Consider the following 18,999-nt stretch of genomic DNA (forward strand, 5'->3'; position numbering starts at 1 on the left):
CCTGCCCACAGAGAATTTATCACCATCCTTTTTGTAGCTACCCTTCACATATTTGAAGACTGAAGGGGTGGGGCCATCTTCTCTTTGCCAGACAATGTAATCCTAGTTCTTCCAACCTTTCCTCAGAAATCGTGTTCCCCAGACTTCTAATCTTTTTGGTGCTCTCCACCAGGCTATTTCTTGTGAGTCTATATTGTCCTTGAAGTGCGGTGTCCAAAACTGGTCACAATATTCCAGGGGAGCCTTGCCCCCTACTGAATGGTATGGAGAGGTTACTGGCCAAATCCTAACCTGAGTGGATAGTGGAAGTAGAGGAAGTCCATTATTAGTGGCACCTGGAGCTGCAAATTGACCAAGTTATCTCATCTAAGGAATGGGAGTGGATGAGGTTCATAAATTCACAGATGTTAGGGTCCAAAGGGACCTCAGTAGGTCATCGAGTCCAAACCCCTGTCATGGGTGGGAAAGCGTGCTGGGGTCAGATGACCCCAGCCGGGTGCTTGTCCAGGTGGTGGTGGTAGTGGTGAGCTGTAGTGAGATTGTCCTGCCAGAGATGGCATCAGCCGGTACAGCCAGCATGTGATATTCGGGGCAGGAATGGGCAAATACTGATGGTGGTCAGAACCCAGTCAGGCAGGTAACTGTCTGCCTGCAGTGGGTTCCTTGGCACTGCCAGGCACGGCTGCACTATCCCCATGTGCTTTATCCCCACATGTGGCTCTTTGGCAGGCTGTGAGCTGTAGTCTGTGGGGCCAGGTGGCACGGCAGTGGGGCGGGGGCAGTGCGGTGGCTGGACTTGGCTTCTCACCAGCCCCCACGGTGGTAGCTTGCTTTTGCCCTCTGGCTGTTGCTGCCAGTCTCTGCTTCTGCTGCTGGACCAGGCCACATTTCCTGGGAGCCCTGGTCCATCCACCCTGCACCCACTGCCAGGGGCACCAGATGAAGAAAGCAGGTGGGGTCTCCATGGAGACTGGCCTGAGACCCCCATGGGCAAGGTGCACTCGGTTGGGTAGATGGGATAGGGCTGCAGGCAGGAATTGGCATCTGGGAGTGGGTTGGTTGGCTGGGGCTGGGGCCCAGGGCAGAGCCACGATCCAGTCCCCATAAGTCCTTGGACCAGCTGGATAGGATTAACTGGCATCCACCCAGCCCACTGCCCTGCCCTGCTGCGCAGGCTGGTATTATACAGCCATGATGGGGTGGGGGAAGAGGACGGATAGGGCTGAGGCCCAGTCAGCCCTCAACAACTCACGAAACCCCTTAAGTGGCTCTCTAGCCCAAATAAGCGCCCAGTGCCCAACCTTAGTCTGGAGGGAACTGAATAATGAAACCTGCAATTAATATTTAAAGAAGAAGGTCACATGCTTCTCCTGGCTGCCACAGGATTCCTCTCTCCTGAGTATCTGGTTTCATTCAAGGATCAAGTTCTAACATCCTGACTGGTGAATTATTAAACCTTCTTGCAACGTTGTTCTTTTTTAAACAGGGTATGCATCTTCCTGGTTGCCTGCCTTGCCAGGGAGGGAGGCAAACTCAAGCCAGCTGAACCCTTGCAACTGGATTCACAAGAGGGTTCAAGGACAACATTGCCTTGCCTCAACCTCTCTCTTTCCAGGGAGCCCCCTCCTCCCCACAGAAGCTTTGTGAGATGGAAGAGTCTTACAGGTCTACAATTTCCATCTACAAGGTGAGCCCTGTTACTCCTGTTTTTACTGTGGAACAGAGAGGGGGCTGGCTGGGAGAGCACGAGGTAATGGGAACATCCCATGGGAAGGGTAGTCAAAGGCCCATAGAAATGCCACACTTCAGGGGACTAAAGAAATGGCGTGATTGAACTGTGGGTGGAAAGTCCATAGACGGGATCTTCAGCTGGTATAAACTGGCGTTGCTGCCAGGCCCTGTGAATCCTGACCTGGTTTGAGAGCAGACTGGTGGAAATGTGGTCTAGTTCCATACAGGTTCCGTCAGTACTGTGATTGTGGCATGTCTATGTCAAGACCTTTTCCAGTGAATTCCTTCTATGGAAAACCTAGACAGGATATCCTGTGGGCACCTTAGTTCCAGAAAGATACTGACACCGGGGAAGGCATTAGGTGACTAGCAACTAGAATAGTTGAGGGGGCTGCAGAGTTTAGGCAAGAGAGATTGAGTCTTTCTAGTCTCACTAGCGTTTTAAATGGTGTTTTAAACGCTAAGGTGACACAAGACCTGTTTGGTTCAAGAAAGCAGTGCAGGTGAGCACCAAGCTGAAACTAAGCAATGCTCTGGCTGATTTTAAAAATTGCTTCCTGATGATGGGGTTCTGCTGAATGCAGAGTAGTGTCCAAGGGGAGTGGTGGTAAGTCTTTGCTTTGGGGTATATAGAACTGGACTGACTGAAGCCCTGGCAAATAGGTGGCATGAGAGACTCTGCCTTGAGTTGGGAAAGGGTGGGTTAAATGTTACCAAACGGACCTGCCCTCTTTCTTTCTGATGTCTATGGTCAGGTGGGCAGTGGGAGCCCCGAAATGAAGATGTCAAAGGACGATAACCAAAGGCCTGGGCCTGCATGTGCCACTGCCTTTTCTTTGTGCCTTGATCACTGCCAAGCTTTAGAGTGCCTGACATACGCACTCTGTCTGCATGCACACCCATTATTTATATGTCCATCTGCCTGTATGTGCGCACTTAGAGAAGAACCTGTTTATACCTAAACAACATCTGATAGTGAAAGCTTCTTTTAAGGGATGGCAGGGGGGCAATACATGTCCCTGAAAGAGGGTTGCAGTGAATTTAGACAAGCGTTTAAAAATTTCTACTGAATCAAGTGTTGTTAGGCCATCTTTTTTTTTTTTTTTTTTTTTTTTTTTTTTTTTTTTTTTTTTTTTTTTTTTTTTTTTTTTTTTTTTTTTTTTTTTTTTTTTTTAATGGAGACTTCGCTCTTGCTAGGAGGCTGCTCCAGCACTGTTTTGGAGGGGAGAAGGGATAAGGAGACTATCTAGTTTTAAGCTGGAGCTTGATAAATTTGTGAACAGGATTGTCTGGCATGGTGGCCTGTCTCTACTGCTTTAGTGTTTTATGCTCAACAGCATGGGATGGATTAGCAATTGTGCTGCTTCTGGCTGGTAGGCTCAGTTTGACCTCCCTGGTCTCTGCACAGATCAGATAGGCATTTCCTGAAATGGGCTCCCTTTTATAGAGAAGAGCCACCCCTACCTATGGCTAGAAGACTGAGGAGGACTTTGCTTTCACTTCAGGGCTTCGCTTCTCTTTAGGTTTTTGCAGCATTTCCATATGTCACAAAGGTACTCTGTTTAACAAACATTTCGATAAGTACACTAGCTAGAGCTGCCATGTAACTAGCTTAAGACCTCTTTCCCTCTGGGCTCCTACTAAACTACAGAGCTGGAGTGCCTATGAAATGGTTGCTGAGAAGTGATGTTCACCTCTGGTGGCTGAAGAAAACCCACAAAATTCTGGATGAGGGGAAGCTGTTTTCCTTCTCCTGTGTCTGCCCAAATGGTGGCAGTCAACTCTATTAGATGAGCCCTATCAGGAGGGTGCTGGCCTGTTCAATCCCAAGGCCCTTGCTGCATGGAGGAGGTTGCCATTAACCTGTTCTGTTCTCTTGCCTCTCCTCATCTGGATGGCTTGCAGAGCATCCTGGAGCAGTTTAATCCTGCTCTAGTGAACCTGGTGTACCTCGGCAACAACTACTTACGTGCCTTCCATGGTGAGTGCCATTTTTCACCTCCCCTTTTTTCCCCCACCTGTCTGTATCCACATGCTGCTTCCTCTGTTGGCTAGGGAGGCCCATTTGGTCCACCTGTCCTAAGAAGAGGCGGGGAGGGAGGTGGGAGAGTAAGTGATAAGGAAGGGAGGTGGTAAAGATGTGAGAGCTAAAGAAGAGTGGTGGAGAGGACCAGGGTAGCCTACAATCCCTCTGTATTTTTGCAGCATTGTCTGAAGCTGCTGAGATCTATTTCAAGGCCATACAGAAGATTGGGGAGCAGGCCCTCCAGAGTTCCACTTCACAGATCTTGGGTAAGAGTTGCTCTCCTCATTGACTGGCCTGGTTTAAACTCTGACTTCCCCTCCAAATGATCCCTGCCTGTTCCAGTGCTACCTTAATACCAAGAGGCATAAAGGACTGCACAAGGGAAGGGCCCTGGATCTCTTGGGTGGTACCACTGAGAACCAGTCCCTACACAGTGGGCTCATTTGGCACTCCCAGCTTTTGCTCATCCCAAGGGATGAGGCAGGTTTCTCAAATGACCTTAAAACACTAACTCCCTTGGCCCTTAACCTGCACTGGTGAAGCACTCGCCTCTTCCCCTGCTATCTTGGATACAGAATTTATCCCTTATGCCCTGAGCAAGACACAGTGCTGACCAAGGCCCTGTAGCAGGCCCCACAGTTTATAGCATCAGCTGAAGAATTTTGCCACAAGGGTCTATGCCCTCATTCCAAACCAGCCCTTGCAGCTGTAGAGAAAACCTTGGAAGCATGACCTGGTGGTCACTCATGCAGTGCTGTCTTTCTGGGTCTGCAGCCAGCTTGAATATCACTCTAAGCCTCTGAAAAGATGTCACCAAGTAAAGCAGATCAGCTGTGACAAGCATGTCCTGCCATGGCTGATCCACTTGCTTGTGCAAAACAGACACTGCCTGTTGTCCTGCATTGGGCACGGCCCGATCTTGTGGCACAATGGACTATGTGTTCCTTGCTTATAGAGGTGTTCTTTAGGAGATTCTTTGGGGCATGTTTCTGTCAGAGGTGAAAGCTGGGGCTTCCTTGCTTGCAAAGATGCACCCCAGGTAATCTGAGGCACATCTTCATAAGAGGAGAAAGCTGAGCAGGTGCTCCTGGGGCTTACAGCGCCTGACATTGTGCAGAATCAGGCCCCTCAAGTTGCTAGAGCACCTGCCTGGAGTGGCTGGAGAGGACGGGCAGCTCCAGGCTGCCTACATGCTCGTGTCATAAAACAACACATGTCCACTGCAATAAAGCAGCAAGAACTATTGCCACTTTTGTCACAGCCACAAATTCTGGGCATTTGTTGCATGGCAAGGGGAATGGCCATCTGGTTTCTTAGCCTTTGTACCACCATAAACTTTTTTATGATGGCACAAAAGCGACGTCTGTTTCCACTCTGAGAGCAGGCAGGCAGGCCCATTCACTTCTGTGGGTTAACTCTGATATTATGAGCACTGAAAATAATATTATTTCAGTGCTTGTCATTTTAGCAAAAGCTTCCTGCTTACATGCCCATCTCCCCTCCCCTCCCCCCCAGCTACCTTCTAGATGCCATTAGGTCTCAAATTCCCAAACCCCAGGCACATGTGTATTAATGCAAGTGGGAAAACTCCGGAGTTTATTGCTCCTGGGTGCACATTTGCAAATGAACCTGGGAGTGCAGCACATTGAGCTGGGCTGAAGCAGCTCTGGGCTGCCAGGCTGCACCCCACCCCTGACCCCTGCCACCCAGGGCTGCTCTGACCCAGCTTAATGTGCTGTGGAGGGGCTGGCTGGGGCACAAGGGTGCTCCAGTGCAGGGCTAGCCAGCAAGCAGCCCAACATGGAAGCACTCTTGTGCATAAAAAAAAAACTTCGTTGCAGGCTAGTATCTGTATTTACAAGTACTAACTTGGTGGAGTTTATTAGTTTTGTGTGGCCTAATAGGGCTGCACATGTAGTTGTGAAGATGTTTGCTGCAGAGCTAATTAGGCAACAGTAAACATATCATGTAAATGTCCTGCTGTTGTATGTAGCAGCCTAATCCTTTTGCTGCCACCTTCATAGCTCCTGAATACTGATGCTGGTAGCACAACCCAAACTAAAAAAAACAGGGGAGGCATAAACTACACTAAATTTAATATCAAACTAAGAACACAAGACATGCTCTGAACTGGGCCTATTACTGTATTTTCTACTGAAATCACTACAAATATGGTGTGTAATGTAGATGAACATGACACCAAATTTCTAGATGGCTGTCCTTGGGCTGAGCAGAATTTGGAGTCTATTCTGTTTCATTAAGTTGTGGCTCAATGGAAGTACAGAATGGCTTGCCTAGGAACACAGCTGTTAGCTTTCCAGTCATTGCAATCTGCTACGCAGGTCACCGGCACTTTGGTTTCCCATAAAGTGTTTAACCCAGTAGCTTTCTGGCATGGTCTATAATTTGTGCCTTTTCACCACAGTCACTTAAATTCTAGAAAGAGATTAAACATCTCTAAGCAGTGGGATGATGCTGATTGGCTGGATTTTTCTCTCCTCTCCCTGGACCCTGCCCCACAAGTTGGTAGAACTTAAAATAACGTATAGCAATATCCGCTGGACTCTTGTACCAAGATAACAGCGTGCTGGGTAACATAATGTTGACCGCTTGAACAGTAATAATGGCCACACTGCTCAAATGTTAATGGAGCTTGATAAACAGGAGGAGGCAGGTCTGGCTCTGAGACTTTGATCTATTTCTTTGAAGGTCAAATTCTGATGCAGATGTCTGACACCCAGAGGCTCTTGAACTCTGATTTGGAAGTTGTGGTGAGTAGCTTCCTACTATGCTGATCTACTGGCACATAACTGTACCATATGAATTTGTTTTATGGAGCTGTAATGGCTCCTAAATCTGTTAGGAATAGAGGACCAGAGGAGTGCAAGAGGCCTCCCATTGTTTCAGTACTTCCCAGTTTCTGATGAACAGAACCATGCAGAATTGTGTGCATGAGTGCACACATGTGGGATCTAAGCTACATCCAGTTCTGAAGTGTAAGTAATGCCTTCATACTACCCATGGCATGTGACTGGGAGACTGTTGCTCCTAGCTGTACTGTTGCTAACTACTTGTATTACAGAAGTGCCTAAACATCCAAACTAACACTAAAACCTAGCAGTGCTTGGTGCTGCGCATACCCATAGCAAGAGATGGTCCTTGCCCCAAACCATATACAATTATATGAACTAGATGAAGTGTAGACTCTGCAATTTTCTCCCTGGCATTCCCTAACTCTCCTCTGTTAGGTCACACTAGCAGTTGCCAGTGCCAGGCAATGCCAGCTGCTAATGCCAGGCATGTGGGGAAGCAGAGTGGTGTCTAATGATTTTTGCACTTTTTCTAGGCCCAGAAGTTCCATGTAGACGTGCTGCAGCACATGGAGAAAAACACCAAATTGGATATGCAGTTCATCAATGTGAGCAACAACCCTTCCGTGTCCCTCCTGAACCTTCTTGCAGGTTTTTCTGTTCTCCCAAGAAGAGTTCTAGGCTGATCTTCATTCCCACCTAAAGCAACCATGTATTAGGGGAGCAAATTCCAGGACATGGTCCTTGAGGCTCCACAGACCTCCAGAACTGGAAATAGCTTATAACATGGTGCTGTGGGCAGCTAATAAGCTCTGCCCATAGCTACCACCCAAATCAGGACCAGTATAACTGTGTTCACGTGGAACCAGGCAGTGTTGCTCTATGTCCTCTCAGAGGATGCAGCTGGTGCTGTGGGAAGATGTAGAGACAAAGGACATGGATGGACTCAGCCAATTGTTCAAATTTGGGTCAAAAGTCCCAGTTCAGGGACTCTTTGGGACACAGTCCTGACATTCTGGACTTAAAAGATTTAAGATGGCTGCTCACTGCCTCCACCTCGCTGTGCCCTCTCCTTCTTTTGAGTCCCTCAAGGCAGCTCCAGCTTTCATAGCCTCAGTAGTTTATAGTGTTGCTTAACCAAAAAGAGAAGCTCAGAGGCTTCTCTCACTGTGCGGATAAAGGGAACTGAAGGAATTTCTCTTTGCCTTCCTGCTCACATTGTCAGTAATATGGTGGGTGGACATGGCCAAGTCCCCTGTGTGCTGAGACTTGTTGAATAATTCTAAATGGTTTAGGACCCTCAGTCCCATACTTCAATAGGAACTTGGACCCAGACTTTTAAAGGTATTTAGGCACCTGCCTGCCACTGATTTCAATGGGACTGATGGACTTACATATTTTTTAAGAATGTAACTCATAAGCCCCACTGAACTTGAGTCAGATTTATGCCCCAAAGTACATTAGGAGCAGAGAATTAGAAGAGGCTTCCCATAGAGTTGAGTTCAGTTCCCTGTGGTTATAGGCAACCATTCCTGCAAAGGATGCAGAAGGCCCTAGTTAGATCCTAGCCACAAAACAGCCTACTGAAACCCTCTGCAACGTTCCACAGGAGAAGAACAGGGGACAGGAGAGCACCATCAATGCCCTGCTGTGGTGGTGGCAGAGAATTAGTCAAGGTATTATCTGCTTAGGTGACCAAATTTGAAAATATTTCTTATTGTCTCTGTGCTCTGCTTTCTGCAGGACAGCCGTCAGCGGTATGAGCTGGAGTACCAGCGCAGGGCAGCCAACCTGGATAAGTGCGTGTCAGAGCACTGGAAGCTGGAGAGGACCCGAGACAAGAGTGCCTGGGATATGAAGGTGGGGAAGACAGAGAAGACACTGGGAAGTGTGTGGGTCTGGGAAGAGGAGTGGGGCCTTCACAGACTAAGGCTGGTGACTCCTCTGGAGCTTCACATGGCTTTCGAATGGCCTCTGCCTTCCTTAGGGGGTGCTCCCTGGGATTCAACCAAGGGGGTGCTCCCTGGAATTCAACAGGCAACAAGGTGACATCAGAGAGAAGGTGCAATACCTTTCCACAGAAGGTATCATTAACCTGTGAAGTTCACTAGTGCTAGATGCTTGAGGCAGATGGCTTAGCTAGATGGCATAAAGGTTAGGGACCAGATCTTGCTTTCTTTTAATATTTCTGTCCTCCCTAAGCCCATAAAGCCAGCTGGGAAAGCCTGGACACATTCCCTCCAATGTGCTCAGTGCAGAGTTGGTTTTATACCTCTCCTTCCTCTCTTTCTTCTTTGCCCCTCAGGAGAATGTGAGGCGCTTGCACTTGGAGATGCAGGCATTTGTCTCTGAGAGCCAAAAGGCTGCTGAGCTGGAGGAGAAGCGCCGCTATCGGTTCCTGGCTGAAAAGCACCAACTGCTCTCCAACACCTTCCTCCAGTTCTACAACAGGGTATGAAGTGGTCATGACCTGCAGTTGGGGGCAGGATGAATCCTCCTAGAAGCACTTTGGCTTGGGGCATTCAGACATATAAGGACTTGAGGGAGGGCAGCAAGGCACGATAGACATTTCCCTGATATTCAAAACACCCATTGATAGCTAGAGAGAGGGGCGGTGGGTCTCTGTTGGGGGTTGTCTCCTACTAAAGTCTACAAGTGATCTTGGTTAAGTTTGTGCCTTCAAGGAAATAGTGAGGATCTCTTTGGTTGGGGTCTAGTGGATCACCTCTAGCATGTAGACACCATGGTGACTGGTACACTTAGAAACACATAAATACACACAGCTAGGAGGTGCTTTTCACTGGGAGCCATGAAAGAAGGGTCCACACCTTGACAAATACAACCATAAACCACAGGACTCTCCATGGGGTGTCCTCTCCATGGCAGAAGCAAGAGGATCTGGAGAGCCCATCTGGGACTGCCTCACCCAGATGGAGAGAATAGGGGCTGTGTTGGCTACAGGTTGTAGCTTGTTTTGGTCTCCTCTCTCTTTAATTGCTGCTCTGCTCCAAGACTTGATTCCCCACCTCTGATCTCCCCCTTACTTTCTCTTCTTAAGGCTCGGGGCATCATCCAGAACAAGGTGCCGCTGTGGAAGGAGCAGCTGGAGGCCACCCGCAACCTGGTCAGCAGCCACTCCCAGAGTCGCCTCTGTGCTTCATCAAGCTCAGGGTACCTGTCAGACCGCCTAACTCCAAGCCACCTGGAGATGGTGAGGAGAATGCAAAGAACCATTAGCTCCAGTGGTAGGGGGTGACTAGAATGGCACATCCTGGGGGTGAGATCCTAGGACAAAGGGCAGGCCCAGGCCTTCTGCAAGAATTTTTTTTTTTTTGTGGGGGAAGGGGGGGGAATCTCCTGTTCATTTTTACCTATTTGTATACCTAATTGCTCTTTCTCAGTGACACTTGCTAGCCAAGCTGAAAGGAGATATGGTATATGGTGGATGGAGGTGTTGGAGGTGGGAGCAGATATACTCATTCAGGGGAGATCAGCATCTCTCGGTGTTAGATCCTCTGTGTAAAGTACTTGTGCTCACTCTTGTTTCCCCCAGCAGTCCCAGAGACCTCTAGGAGATTATGGTTCTGCCTTGGCAAGACAAAATTCAAGCACTTTCTCCCAGGAGTCCTCTGAAATGATATCCTCTCCTCAGCCAGAGTTCACTCAGCGAACCCTGCAGAGGAGTCCCTCCGCTGGTAAGGTCAGCTACAAGATGGATTTAGGAAGGACATGGAACTTCATGCATCTGTTCCAACGTGTGTGGGCACCCACTGTATATGAGGGAGGGGGCGGATGGTCCAGGGAAGGGGAATGGGCTTGGACGGGGTGCGAGTAGAGCCTGGACTGAGTGAACATGGAGTCTGTATTCTTCACTCAGCCTGTTTGGAGTGGACAAACCATCCAGTGCTGGGTCAGGGCACTATTAAAGAAACCCTATGTGAGAGAGAATGAAATGCAGGGCTGAATGGACATAGAGGCTTCTCACTCTAGGCCAGCATTTCTCAACCTGTGGTTTGCAACCCAAAAGTGGGTTGCAAAAATATATGAAAGGGACATGAACAAACTTTACAAATGGATATAGATTTTGTAGACATTAGGGCTGGAAGGGACCTTGGAAGATCATCAAGTCCAGCCCCTTGCCTGAGGGGCAGGAAGTCAGCTGGGGTCATAGGATCCCAGCAAGATAAGCATCCAGATTTCTCTTGAAGGTGTTCAGTGTAGGTGCTTGAACCACCTCCGGTGGCAGGCTGTTCCAGACCTTGGGGGCTCAGACACTGAAGAAATTCTTCCTTATGTCCAGCCTGAAATGGTCTTGCAGGAGTTTATAACCGTTCAAACATGTCATCCCTTGGGGGATCAACACACTTTAAAAATGGATTCTCCTTTAAAGGAGAGAAATGTGGAAAACTGTGGCTTTTCCCTTGCAGACTGGCAGAGCTCCAGCCTACAAGGGGCTGCTTGGGGTCCCCCTCCCTGCCCCATACACTGGGGGCCTGGGATAGGGGGGCAGTGGGTCGAGACTGGCCATTGATGCTTACAAATGGGTCCTGGTACAAAAACGTTGAGAACCACTGCTCCAGATGGTATGAGGCCTCTGTCATTGAGGAAGCCTAGAGCTGACCCCCCTTCCCAGCCCTGCTCATTCTCATGCTATGTCTGCTTCTGCCAGGCTCGCTTTCCACCGGGCAGCGCTCTCGTTGCAGCTCCTTTGGGGAGCCCATTGGAGGGGAAGGCGGAGGTGGAGGCAATAGGTTGAGAGTCCAAGCTATCGTGCCCCACTCTACTGGCACCAACCGGACCCTACTACAGTTCAACACAGGTGATGTTATCACTGTGCTGATGCCGGACGCACAGAATGGCTGGCTCTATGGCAAACTGGAGGGATTGTCCACGTAAGTCTGCTCTGTACCTCTACACAGTGCTGTACTAGAATGGGGCCTTAGCAGAGAGAGCATGCCAGCTCTGAGGAATTGTGCTTAACGTATTAAATGCCCCCCTTCTCCCCAGCCTAAAGGAGAGGCATTAATCTTAACCTAGCCAGGTCCTTACTCCTGCTGGCAGCAACAGCTGCTGTGGCCCAGAGCTTCACAATTCATAGAAACCACTATATAAAACACTGGCTTGGTATTGAATACAGTGCCTAGGTCACTGACAAAGTGCAGCAAGATTTGCAGGGTGTTTGGTGGTGCATGTGGGTGCCTGGTAGGGTTTGAATTATAGTGGAGCTTGTGGGGGCTGAGCCCCTCCATAAGAGATGAGAGGCCCCCTGCAGGTGGTCAGCCCCTGGCCCGCCCCGTGCCTTTCTAAGCAGCCCAGATGGTGATGGCGGTGGTGGCAGCTCCTTCTGATTGCCACCACCACAGACCTCCCTGTAGCAGCGCACTAAGCTGCCTGCTACTGGAGACAGTGTTATGAGCTCAGCTGCCAATCACCAGGGCAGCACAGGTGCAGGTTGCCGTGACAACCGGTCTGGTCAGCTGACCAGAAGGGGGCAGGGCCTGGCCTTTATAAACAGCATAGGCCGAGGCCAGAGCCCAGTCCCCTTTTGGCTGCCAAGGACGTAGGAGCTTCAGAAAACCCTGATAGGGATGTATATGGAAACAAGCCAGGTTGGCTGGGAATTTATGTTATAGCCCAGGGGTTTTGTGCTTATGGTTTTGGTTGTTGTGTGTCACCGGAGGACCGGGCGAGGCTGTAGGGGTGGAGGAGGACTCAACAGGAGCCCCCCAGTAAGGCGGGGGTGCTCCGAGCGCCCGAGAGGGAGCTGCATAGGGGTGTCCTGACCCCAGCCCCAGTGGGGGACAATATCGGGACAAGCCCGAGAAGGCAGGTCTGGGGGCCAGGTAAGGCTGAGGCCGCCTGAGCCCCAATGGGGAGAAGCCCCAGTGGGGCGTGAGACCCAGGAGAGGGGTCTGGGGGCCAGGTGGGGCCGAGGCTGCCTGAGCCCGAGCGCGAAAGGTGCGAGCAAGGCCCGAGTGCGGGTGGGGAGTGCGAAAGGCGCGAGCAAGGCCCGAGTGCGGGTGGGGAGCGCGAAAGGCGTGAAGCATAGGCCTGGTCGGGGGCCGGAGCGTGAGCACGGAGGGACAGGCCCAGGGGGGCAGCGTCCGTACGAGGAGGCCCCAGGAGGGGGTGGGCGCGTGGAGGAGCCCCGGGAGGGGGCGGGCTGATTAAGGCCCCGGTGCGGTGGGGGCTGTGAGAGCAGCGCGGAGGTGCCCGTGAGAGCAAGCAGGTGGGCAATTGGAGAGCACCCCGGTACAACGAGTCAGGCACCGCGCCAGGGAGGGAGAAAGGCAGCCTCCCTAGTAAACCGAACATCAAAGACGTGGTGGGCGAGTAATAGAGGATGCAGGAAACCGGACCTGGCACGGTAGGCAGGGGCGTGAGGGGAGGTCACGGCACCCCAGGCGCCGCCCTGTCACACTCCCCAAGAGTCAAAGTGTAATTCCAACACTGCCAGGTTGCCTTATAGCTCTTGCTTGGACACTTCTTTGAGGTTTCTTGGTCTCTTTGGCAAAGGGACTTTCTTTGGGAGAATCCCCATAACTGTCTGTCTCTGCTTTCTGGAATGGGCCTTCTCTCTTTGTGTTTCTCCTGATTGCACCTGTGGCATTCCTGGGAGTCAAAGCCTTGCAGATCCCAAAAGCTAAGCAAGCCCTCTCCTACTCTGGGTAGAAGCACTCCAAAGAAAACTCAGCTGCTGTAGGAAGCTGGGTTCTGGTGGGTCAATAGAAGGTCTCCTTCCCTCAGACATTGCTGAATCAAGGGGCTAGCAACATCTCCAGGCAGAAAATGCTCTCTTTTGGAGATGTGGGACCAAGATCTTGGTGAGCGGTGTCTGTTAGAGGCCAAGTTAACTTTCTTGCAGTAAGCATCCTGACCATGTAAGTCCCATGGGACATAACTGAACTCAGAAGCATAAAGTGTTGCTACCCAACCACTGACTTTAGTGGAAGACAGGTTTAAACCTAACAAAAGAAAGTACTTTTTCATGTAGTACATTATCTTGTGGCATTCCTTGCCACAGGAAGGGTTATAGGCAGAGGGAATAGCCAGGTTCAAAAAAGGACTAGACAAATTCAAGGATGCTAGGTCTATTAATAGCTCTTGAACAAAATGTTTGGAAATATTTTCCCTTTGGCATCTCTAAACCAATAGTGGTCGATACCACTATTGGGTAATGAATAGGGGATAGATCAGTGATTCTCAACTAGGGTGCTGGGACACATTGGGGTGCTGAGCGATTCTTTGAAAACTGCTGCAGGAAGTGTGTGGAGATAAGCGGATAAGGACAGGCTAAGGCTGTACTTGCCTGACCCCTCTGCAAGAAGCTTTTGAAAGGAGGTGCTACTCAATTCACAAAAGTTCTGGAGGTTGAGAACCACTGCTTTAGATATACCTGGGTTAATGCTCTCTCTCTAAAGCATTCACTGCTGCCACTGTTGGAGATGGGATACTAAGCTAGATGGACCGTTAGGCTGACCCAGTATGGCACTTCTTACCTTTTTTATGCAAGGGCTCATTAGCCCCTCTGTCTGTGTGGTCCTAGGTGCGGCTGGTTCCCTGAAGCATATGTAAAGCCCATGGAGGAAATAAGACACTCGGAGGAGCCAACCACTAGGTAATGGGAGCTTGGCACACTCGTGCAGTTGCTGAAGTGCATGTCTGTAATTTGTGAAAGCAAGTGAATGTCCATCTGACACCATGGCCTGGGGGGAGCTTCAGGGTCAGGATCAGGCCCTTGTGCAAGCTCAACAAGCTGTCTAAGGCCACTGGTGCCCATGGGCACAGATTTCCAGGATGGCTCTCAAATATGGGCAAAACCTTTTTGGAGGCCTCTGCAATTCTGGTTAGGTGAATCCCCAATTCTACATTCCCCCTGGAGAGACCTCAAGGCAGTACTCCCCAGGTCTCTGCTCTGCGCTTTCCACATTCTTTCTCCTCTTGGACTCTCACCCATCAACCTTCCACTCCTGCTCAGATCCTTCCCACTACGAAGTAGCCACAGCATGGATAATCTCCTGGACCGGCCCAGCATCCCATCAGCAAGCAATTATTGGCACAATGCTGCCCAGCCCCAATCACCAAGCTCTTCTCGAGACTCGGGCAGTTGCCGAAGCAATGTGACAACCAATTCCTCTGACTCGAAGGTGAGTGTATGTGGTGACAATTCAGCATCCCCCTTAGCTGGGATGGTGAGAGGTGACTTTTGGGGTTAGGGTGTGCCTGTCAGAAAATGCTGACCTTCTTTTCAGGTACGCATCTCTTCTGCTGAAGCTTATTGGGAAGGGGCAGCATCACCAATGCTGTCTAATTGTTTGACTAGTGATGTGTGGAGTGGGAATGAGCAGGCCAGGTTTAAGTCGTGGGAACTCAGCAGGGTGGGAGCTTAATAGTGCTGCTTCTGACTACCCCCCTCCCACCTGGTCTAATTCTAGTTCTCCAGGGCACAAGTCCCCTCCCTGGTCCTGTCTGCTGTGGGTTGGCATTGTCTGCTCTTTGCATAGCTGTACTCCTCCGGGTCCTCCCTGCTCTCCTTAACAGTAGCTCCTCTCTCCAATCCCAGGCTCCCCAGGCCAGAAGTAGCCCTGTGTCCCCTTCACTTCTCTTTCTCACTCACCAGGGACCCTTCAGCCTACTTCTCTTCTCCATGACCTTCCAGCCTGACTTCTGGTGGCTCCAGGGCAGCAGCTCTTTCTGCTAACAGTAGGACCAGGAGTGATGGAGTTGGGCTGGGCTGGGCTGGGGACCAGCTAACAGAGATGCCATCCTTCTTTTCCATTGAAGCATGGTGGCCAGTGCTTTTGGGGGCCCTCTTCTGAAGGGTGCGGTGGGCCAGGCCAAGTTAAATAAAAATACAGTGCCAATCTTGTGATCTCAGGAGGCTGGGGGAGAGGAAGGAAGGGAGTGGAGAAACATATCCCTTGAGTACCTGAGGTTAGGGCAAAGGCAGATCTGTCTTTAGGGATTGGGGTATGGAGTCCACTTCTTTAGGTCACTGGTGCCAATCCATTCTCAGGCTGGAGGGAATTGGATGGTCCCAGGGACTGAGAAATCTGCAGCATTTCACCCTGAGAAGTTCCAGGCCTGCCTAGTTCAGGGATCAGGGAACTTAGCTTGTCTCCTCTAGGTCACATGTGGGTTCGAGTCCACCCCCAGGCAGGGGGAATGGGACAGCTCCTGGAATTGAAGACTGGGAGGTGTAGAGGCTCTCGCTTCTAATTCTGACCCAGCCTGGATCAGCAGCAGTGGAGCATGGCTCCCATCTCCTGGCTGTAGAATGCCTGGTGTGAAAACAGCTGGGATCTTAGTGGGGCACATGTCTGCCACAAATCCCACTGTGCCCATTGGTCCTGCAAGGAGCCTCAGCTGGGGATTAAATGTGTGGTAGCCAATCAACTTTTTTCACCTCCCTGGACTTGATCCCTCTTGGGGTGAACTGAGGCCTGGTTTGGGACAACGTGCATGGGAACCTAACTAATGCACATAGGGACTTCACCGTTCTGTGCGCTATGAGTTGGCATGATCACATGGGGTGTCTGCCCCTGTCCCCACAGGGGGCATCTCTGTCTGTGTTGGCTTTTGAATTTGATTTTGGAGTCACTGTATTTTTCTTTTTGGCTGTGCTCTGCAGGTGCCTGGGGCATGATGGCAGAGTGGTTGAGGCAGTAACTGGCTATGGGCTTGAGCCTTGCTCTGGACTCAGGCTGAAGGCCACCCTAGGTGACCCAGATGCTTTCAGGGTGGGGAGTCTGAGGTGGCTGGACATTTCTGTGGGCCACATCACTGCCTTGTGTGCTGTTGACTGCAGGAACCAGGGTGCTTTACTGCACTGACCAATGGGCCCTCATCTCAGGGAGAACATTACTGACTGATTTGCAGATATCAAATTCCCATAGTTAGAAACATTCCCTTCTCCCCTGACAAAAAGAGGGGATATTTGGGCAGATCTGGAAAAGCCTGTGTGGTGACAATGCCCTCTTCCCCTTCTTACCTCCCCCTTCCACTCCCAGGTATTTGTTATCTGCAGTTCTGTATTGGTGCAGGGGTTCAAAAGCACAGCACTGCTGGAAGAGCTTAAGTCCCATTTATAGGCACTTTTGACAGTTCCACCCTGTGTGTGTTTGTGTGTGCATGCATGTCCCCTTCTCTTTGTGTGTCTAACTTGTAAAATGCACTTGCTCTTAGTTTTCTCTCTGTTGTCTCTCTTCATTGCAGAAGTCCTCTGCATTGGAACAACCCCCAGAACTCTTTCCTCGGTGAGTTGGTCTGAGGGCTTGGTGCTGTGTGGGTGCTATGCTATTCTTTGAAAAGGTCTAGGGACATGTATAAAGAAAAGGAAATGTGATGCCAGTGTCTCAAAACAAAGAAGTAAGAGTGATCGTGATCATTCCTGTAACTCATGTCCCAAGTAAAATAACAGAACAAAGAATGAGAGATGGGGAAACAGATCTAGCAAGACCCCTGGAGCCATATCTATTCTCTCTTGGAAGAATGGAAGTAACATCTCCCAGGCTGAGGAGTTGACATGTCTAGTTGTTCATGGCTGCCTGTTGGGGAAGGTATAATGAGTTAAAATGAAAGTGCAATAAGGAGTGATGGGATTTTAAAAAAAAAAAGGAAAGGGGAAAGTTAAAGTATCTCCTGACCAAGAGAATGATTGGTCAGTCAATTTTTGTTCTCCAAAAGAAGTGGTGGCAGCATTTTTAATATTAGACCAAAGAACAGAGAGCAAACTGCATTGTTCCCTGGAGCTTGACCAGAGGATTTGCTACATCTTCTCTGTCTCTAATATCTGATTTGGAGAATATGAAATGGGGTGAGAATTTTTGGGAGAAGCCGGAGGGATGGGATGCGGCAGAACAATTGGAGATTTTTCAGGGCACAGAGCACAGTTACAGGAGCCTAGTCTGGTTTACATGGGATGAATACATGGAAAAGTCACCCCTCAAAGTCAGGAGTAACTATATTCTGGTGTAAATTACCCTGGTGTACAAGTAGTGTGTCCTCAGCCCTAGTCAAATTCATCCCGGCGTATTCCCTGGCTGGTTGCAAACAGACTATTATTGGCTACCCTGCCTCCTAGTGGCAAAGTACTGCGATAGCCCATATTGTGGGCAACTATTACAGGAGAACTGTGGCTCTCAGCTGGATGTCGGTTTACAAACCTGATGCAAGTTACTCTGGTGTTATGCATCTGCACCTTCAATCCTGCTTCCCAGTGACTGAAGCAAATTGAAAGAGAAGCCCTGGCAACCCAAGCCTGGGAGAGGAAGGGGAGCTGTGCTCCCTTCCTCTCTGACTTAAGCGCTTGCCGCTGTCCCTGGAGGCGCACAACTCCTTCATCACTGACCAATTGCTCTTCTTATGAATTATACAGAGAGGCTAATGGGGAGGGAGGTGCTATCTCTCCAATCTCCCTTGGAGAGAGAGCAAAATAGCCTTGTGGAAGAGATGTATTAACTTGGGATTCATCCACTGAATACCCCTGGGAAGAAAACACACACCTCCATCCCAGAAGCGTGTCCCACTCTTAGTCGTGAGGGACACTGCAAGTCCCCTGGAAAAGGATGCTGCTATCCAGCAGCACTAAAAGGGCCTGCTCTCTGCCACTGTGGTGGCTGGATAATATATCCAGAGCCTTTATTCCTCCTGCTTCCTTTCTTCTTTCAGAGGCACCAACCCATTTGCCACAGTCAAGTTGCGTCCCACTGTTACCAACGACCGCTCGGCCCCAGTCATCTAGTGAAGCAGGATCACGGAGAGCAGCAGGTTCTAAGGGGGCAATTGGAAAGAAGGCTGGCAACTAACTGAGCGCGGTTTCTCTTGGCAAGGCCAACCCCTAATCGTGGGGTTCTCCCTTATCCCATCCTCTGCATCTGTTTCACTGTAGCAATGAATATGATTCCCTGGCGGGGGGGGGGGTTGGAGTTCTTTTTGGGTTGACCTGTGTGTGATGGTGGTTGCACTGTTGTTGAGTGGAAAGCAGCCTGTGATACTGGGGCTGGAGGTATAGGGGGAGAGGTTTATCAGTGCTTGAACCCTGGGTCTTGGAGGAGGGGGATGCCTCTCACAGCTCAGAGTGCCTTCTTTGCATGGGGGCAGTGTGAGCAAGGCATGGAAAGGAACCTTTTGCACTTGGAAGGAGCAGCAGTGAATGCTGTGTGGCCACTGAAGAGATGGATTTTGATCAAGAAAGTCCAGGAAAGCTGTGATTACCACTCCCCACCCCCTTCCCCCTAACACACACACACTATGCTGGTCTCCTCTTGGCTCCTCGTCCTCAGTCAAGTGGTGGTTAAGAAGGGGACAGGAACTATCAGCAAGATGCCCTCTTTAAATACAGCTTCCACTTGACTGAGGACGAGGAGCCAAGAGGAGACCAGCATAGTGTGTGTGTGTTAGGGGGAAGGGGGTGGGGAGTGGTAATCACAG

General features: G+C 50.1%; 1 protein-coding gene across 2 annotated transcripts; it reads left to right on the plus strand.

The window, feature by feature from the left end:
• Positions 1-1,467: 1,467 nt before the first annotated feature.
• Positions 1,468-18,737, plus strand: BAIAP2L2 (BAI1 associated protein 2 like 2). Of its 2 annotated transcripts, none has more exons than XM_019515216.1 (14): positions 1,468-1,687; positions 3,637-3,712; positions 3,937-4,023; positions 6,467-6,528; positions 7,104-7,175; positions 8,311-8,427; positions 8,873-9,019; positions 9,626-9,778; positions 10,121-10,262; positions 11,237-11,459; positions 14,114-14,185; positions 14,546-14,714; positions 16,783-16,823; positions 18,238-18,737. In XM_019515216.1, the coding sequence occupies exons 1-14, from the start codon at positions 1,649-1,651 to the stop codon at positions 18,308-18,310; spliced, it is 1,473 nt and encodes a 490-aa protein (XP_019370761.1). In that variant the 5' UTR covers positions 1,468-1,648; the 3' UTR covers positions 18,311-18,737. The 2 variants fall into 2 exon arrangements, with proteins under 2 accessions (XP_019370761.1, XP_019370762.1); XM_019515217.1 differs by having other exon boundaries at positions 10,124-10,262.
• The last annotated feature ends 262 nt before the right edge of the window (positions 18,738-18,999 follow it).

This window comes from Gavialis gangeticus, unplaced genomic scaffold (assembly GCF_001723915.1).
Source record: "Gavialis gangeticus isolate Ggan-Ray unplaced genomic scaffold, GavGan_comp1, whole genome shotgun sequence".
Lineage (NCBI taxonomy): Eukaryota > Metazoa > Chordata > Crocodylia > Gavialidae > Gavialis > Gavialis gangeticus.

What these genes read in the sequence shown, in the direction of transcription:
- BAIAP2L2 (XM_019515216.1), top strand. Translation starts at nt 1,649, where the DNA reads ATGGAAGAGTCTTACAGGTCTACAATTTCCATCTACAAG. An exon ending in TGGATATGCAGTTCATCAAT is followed by an intron (nt 7,176 to 8,310) that starts GTGAGCAACAAC and finishes TGCTTTCTGCAG; the next exon opens with GACAGCCGTCAGCGGTATGA. An exon ending in GCAGAGGAGTCCCTCCGCTG is followed by an intron (nt 10,263 to 11,236) that starts GTAAGGTCAGCT and finishes TGCTTCTGCCAG; the next exon opens with GCTCGCTTTCCACCGGGCAG.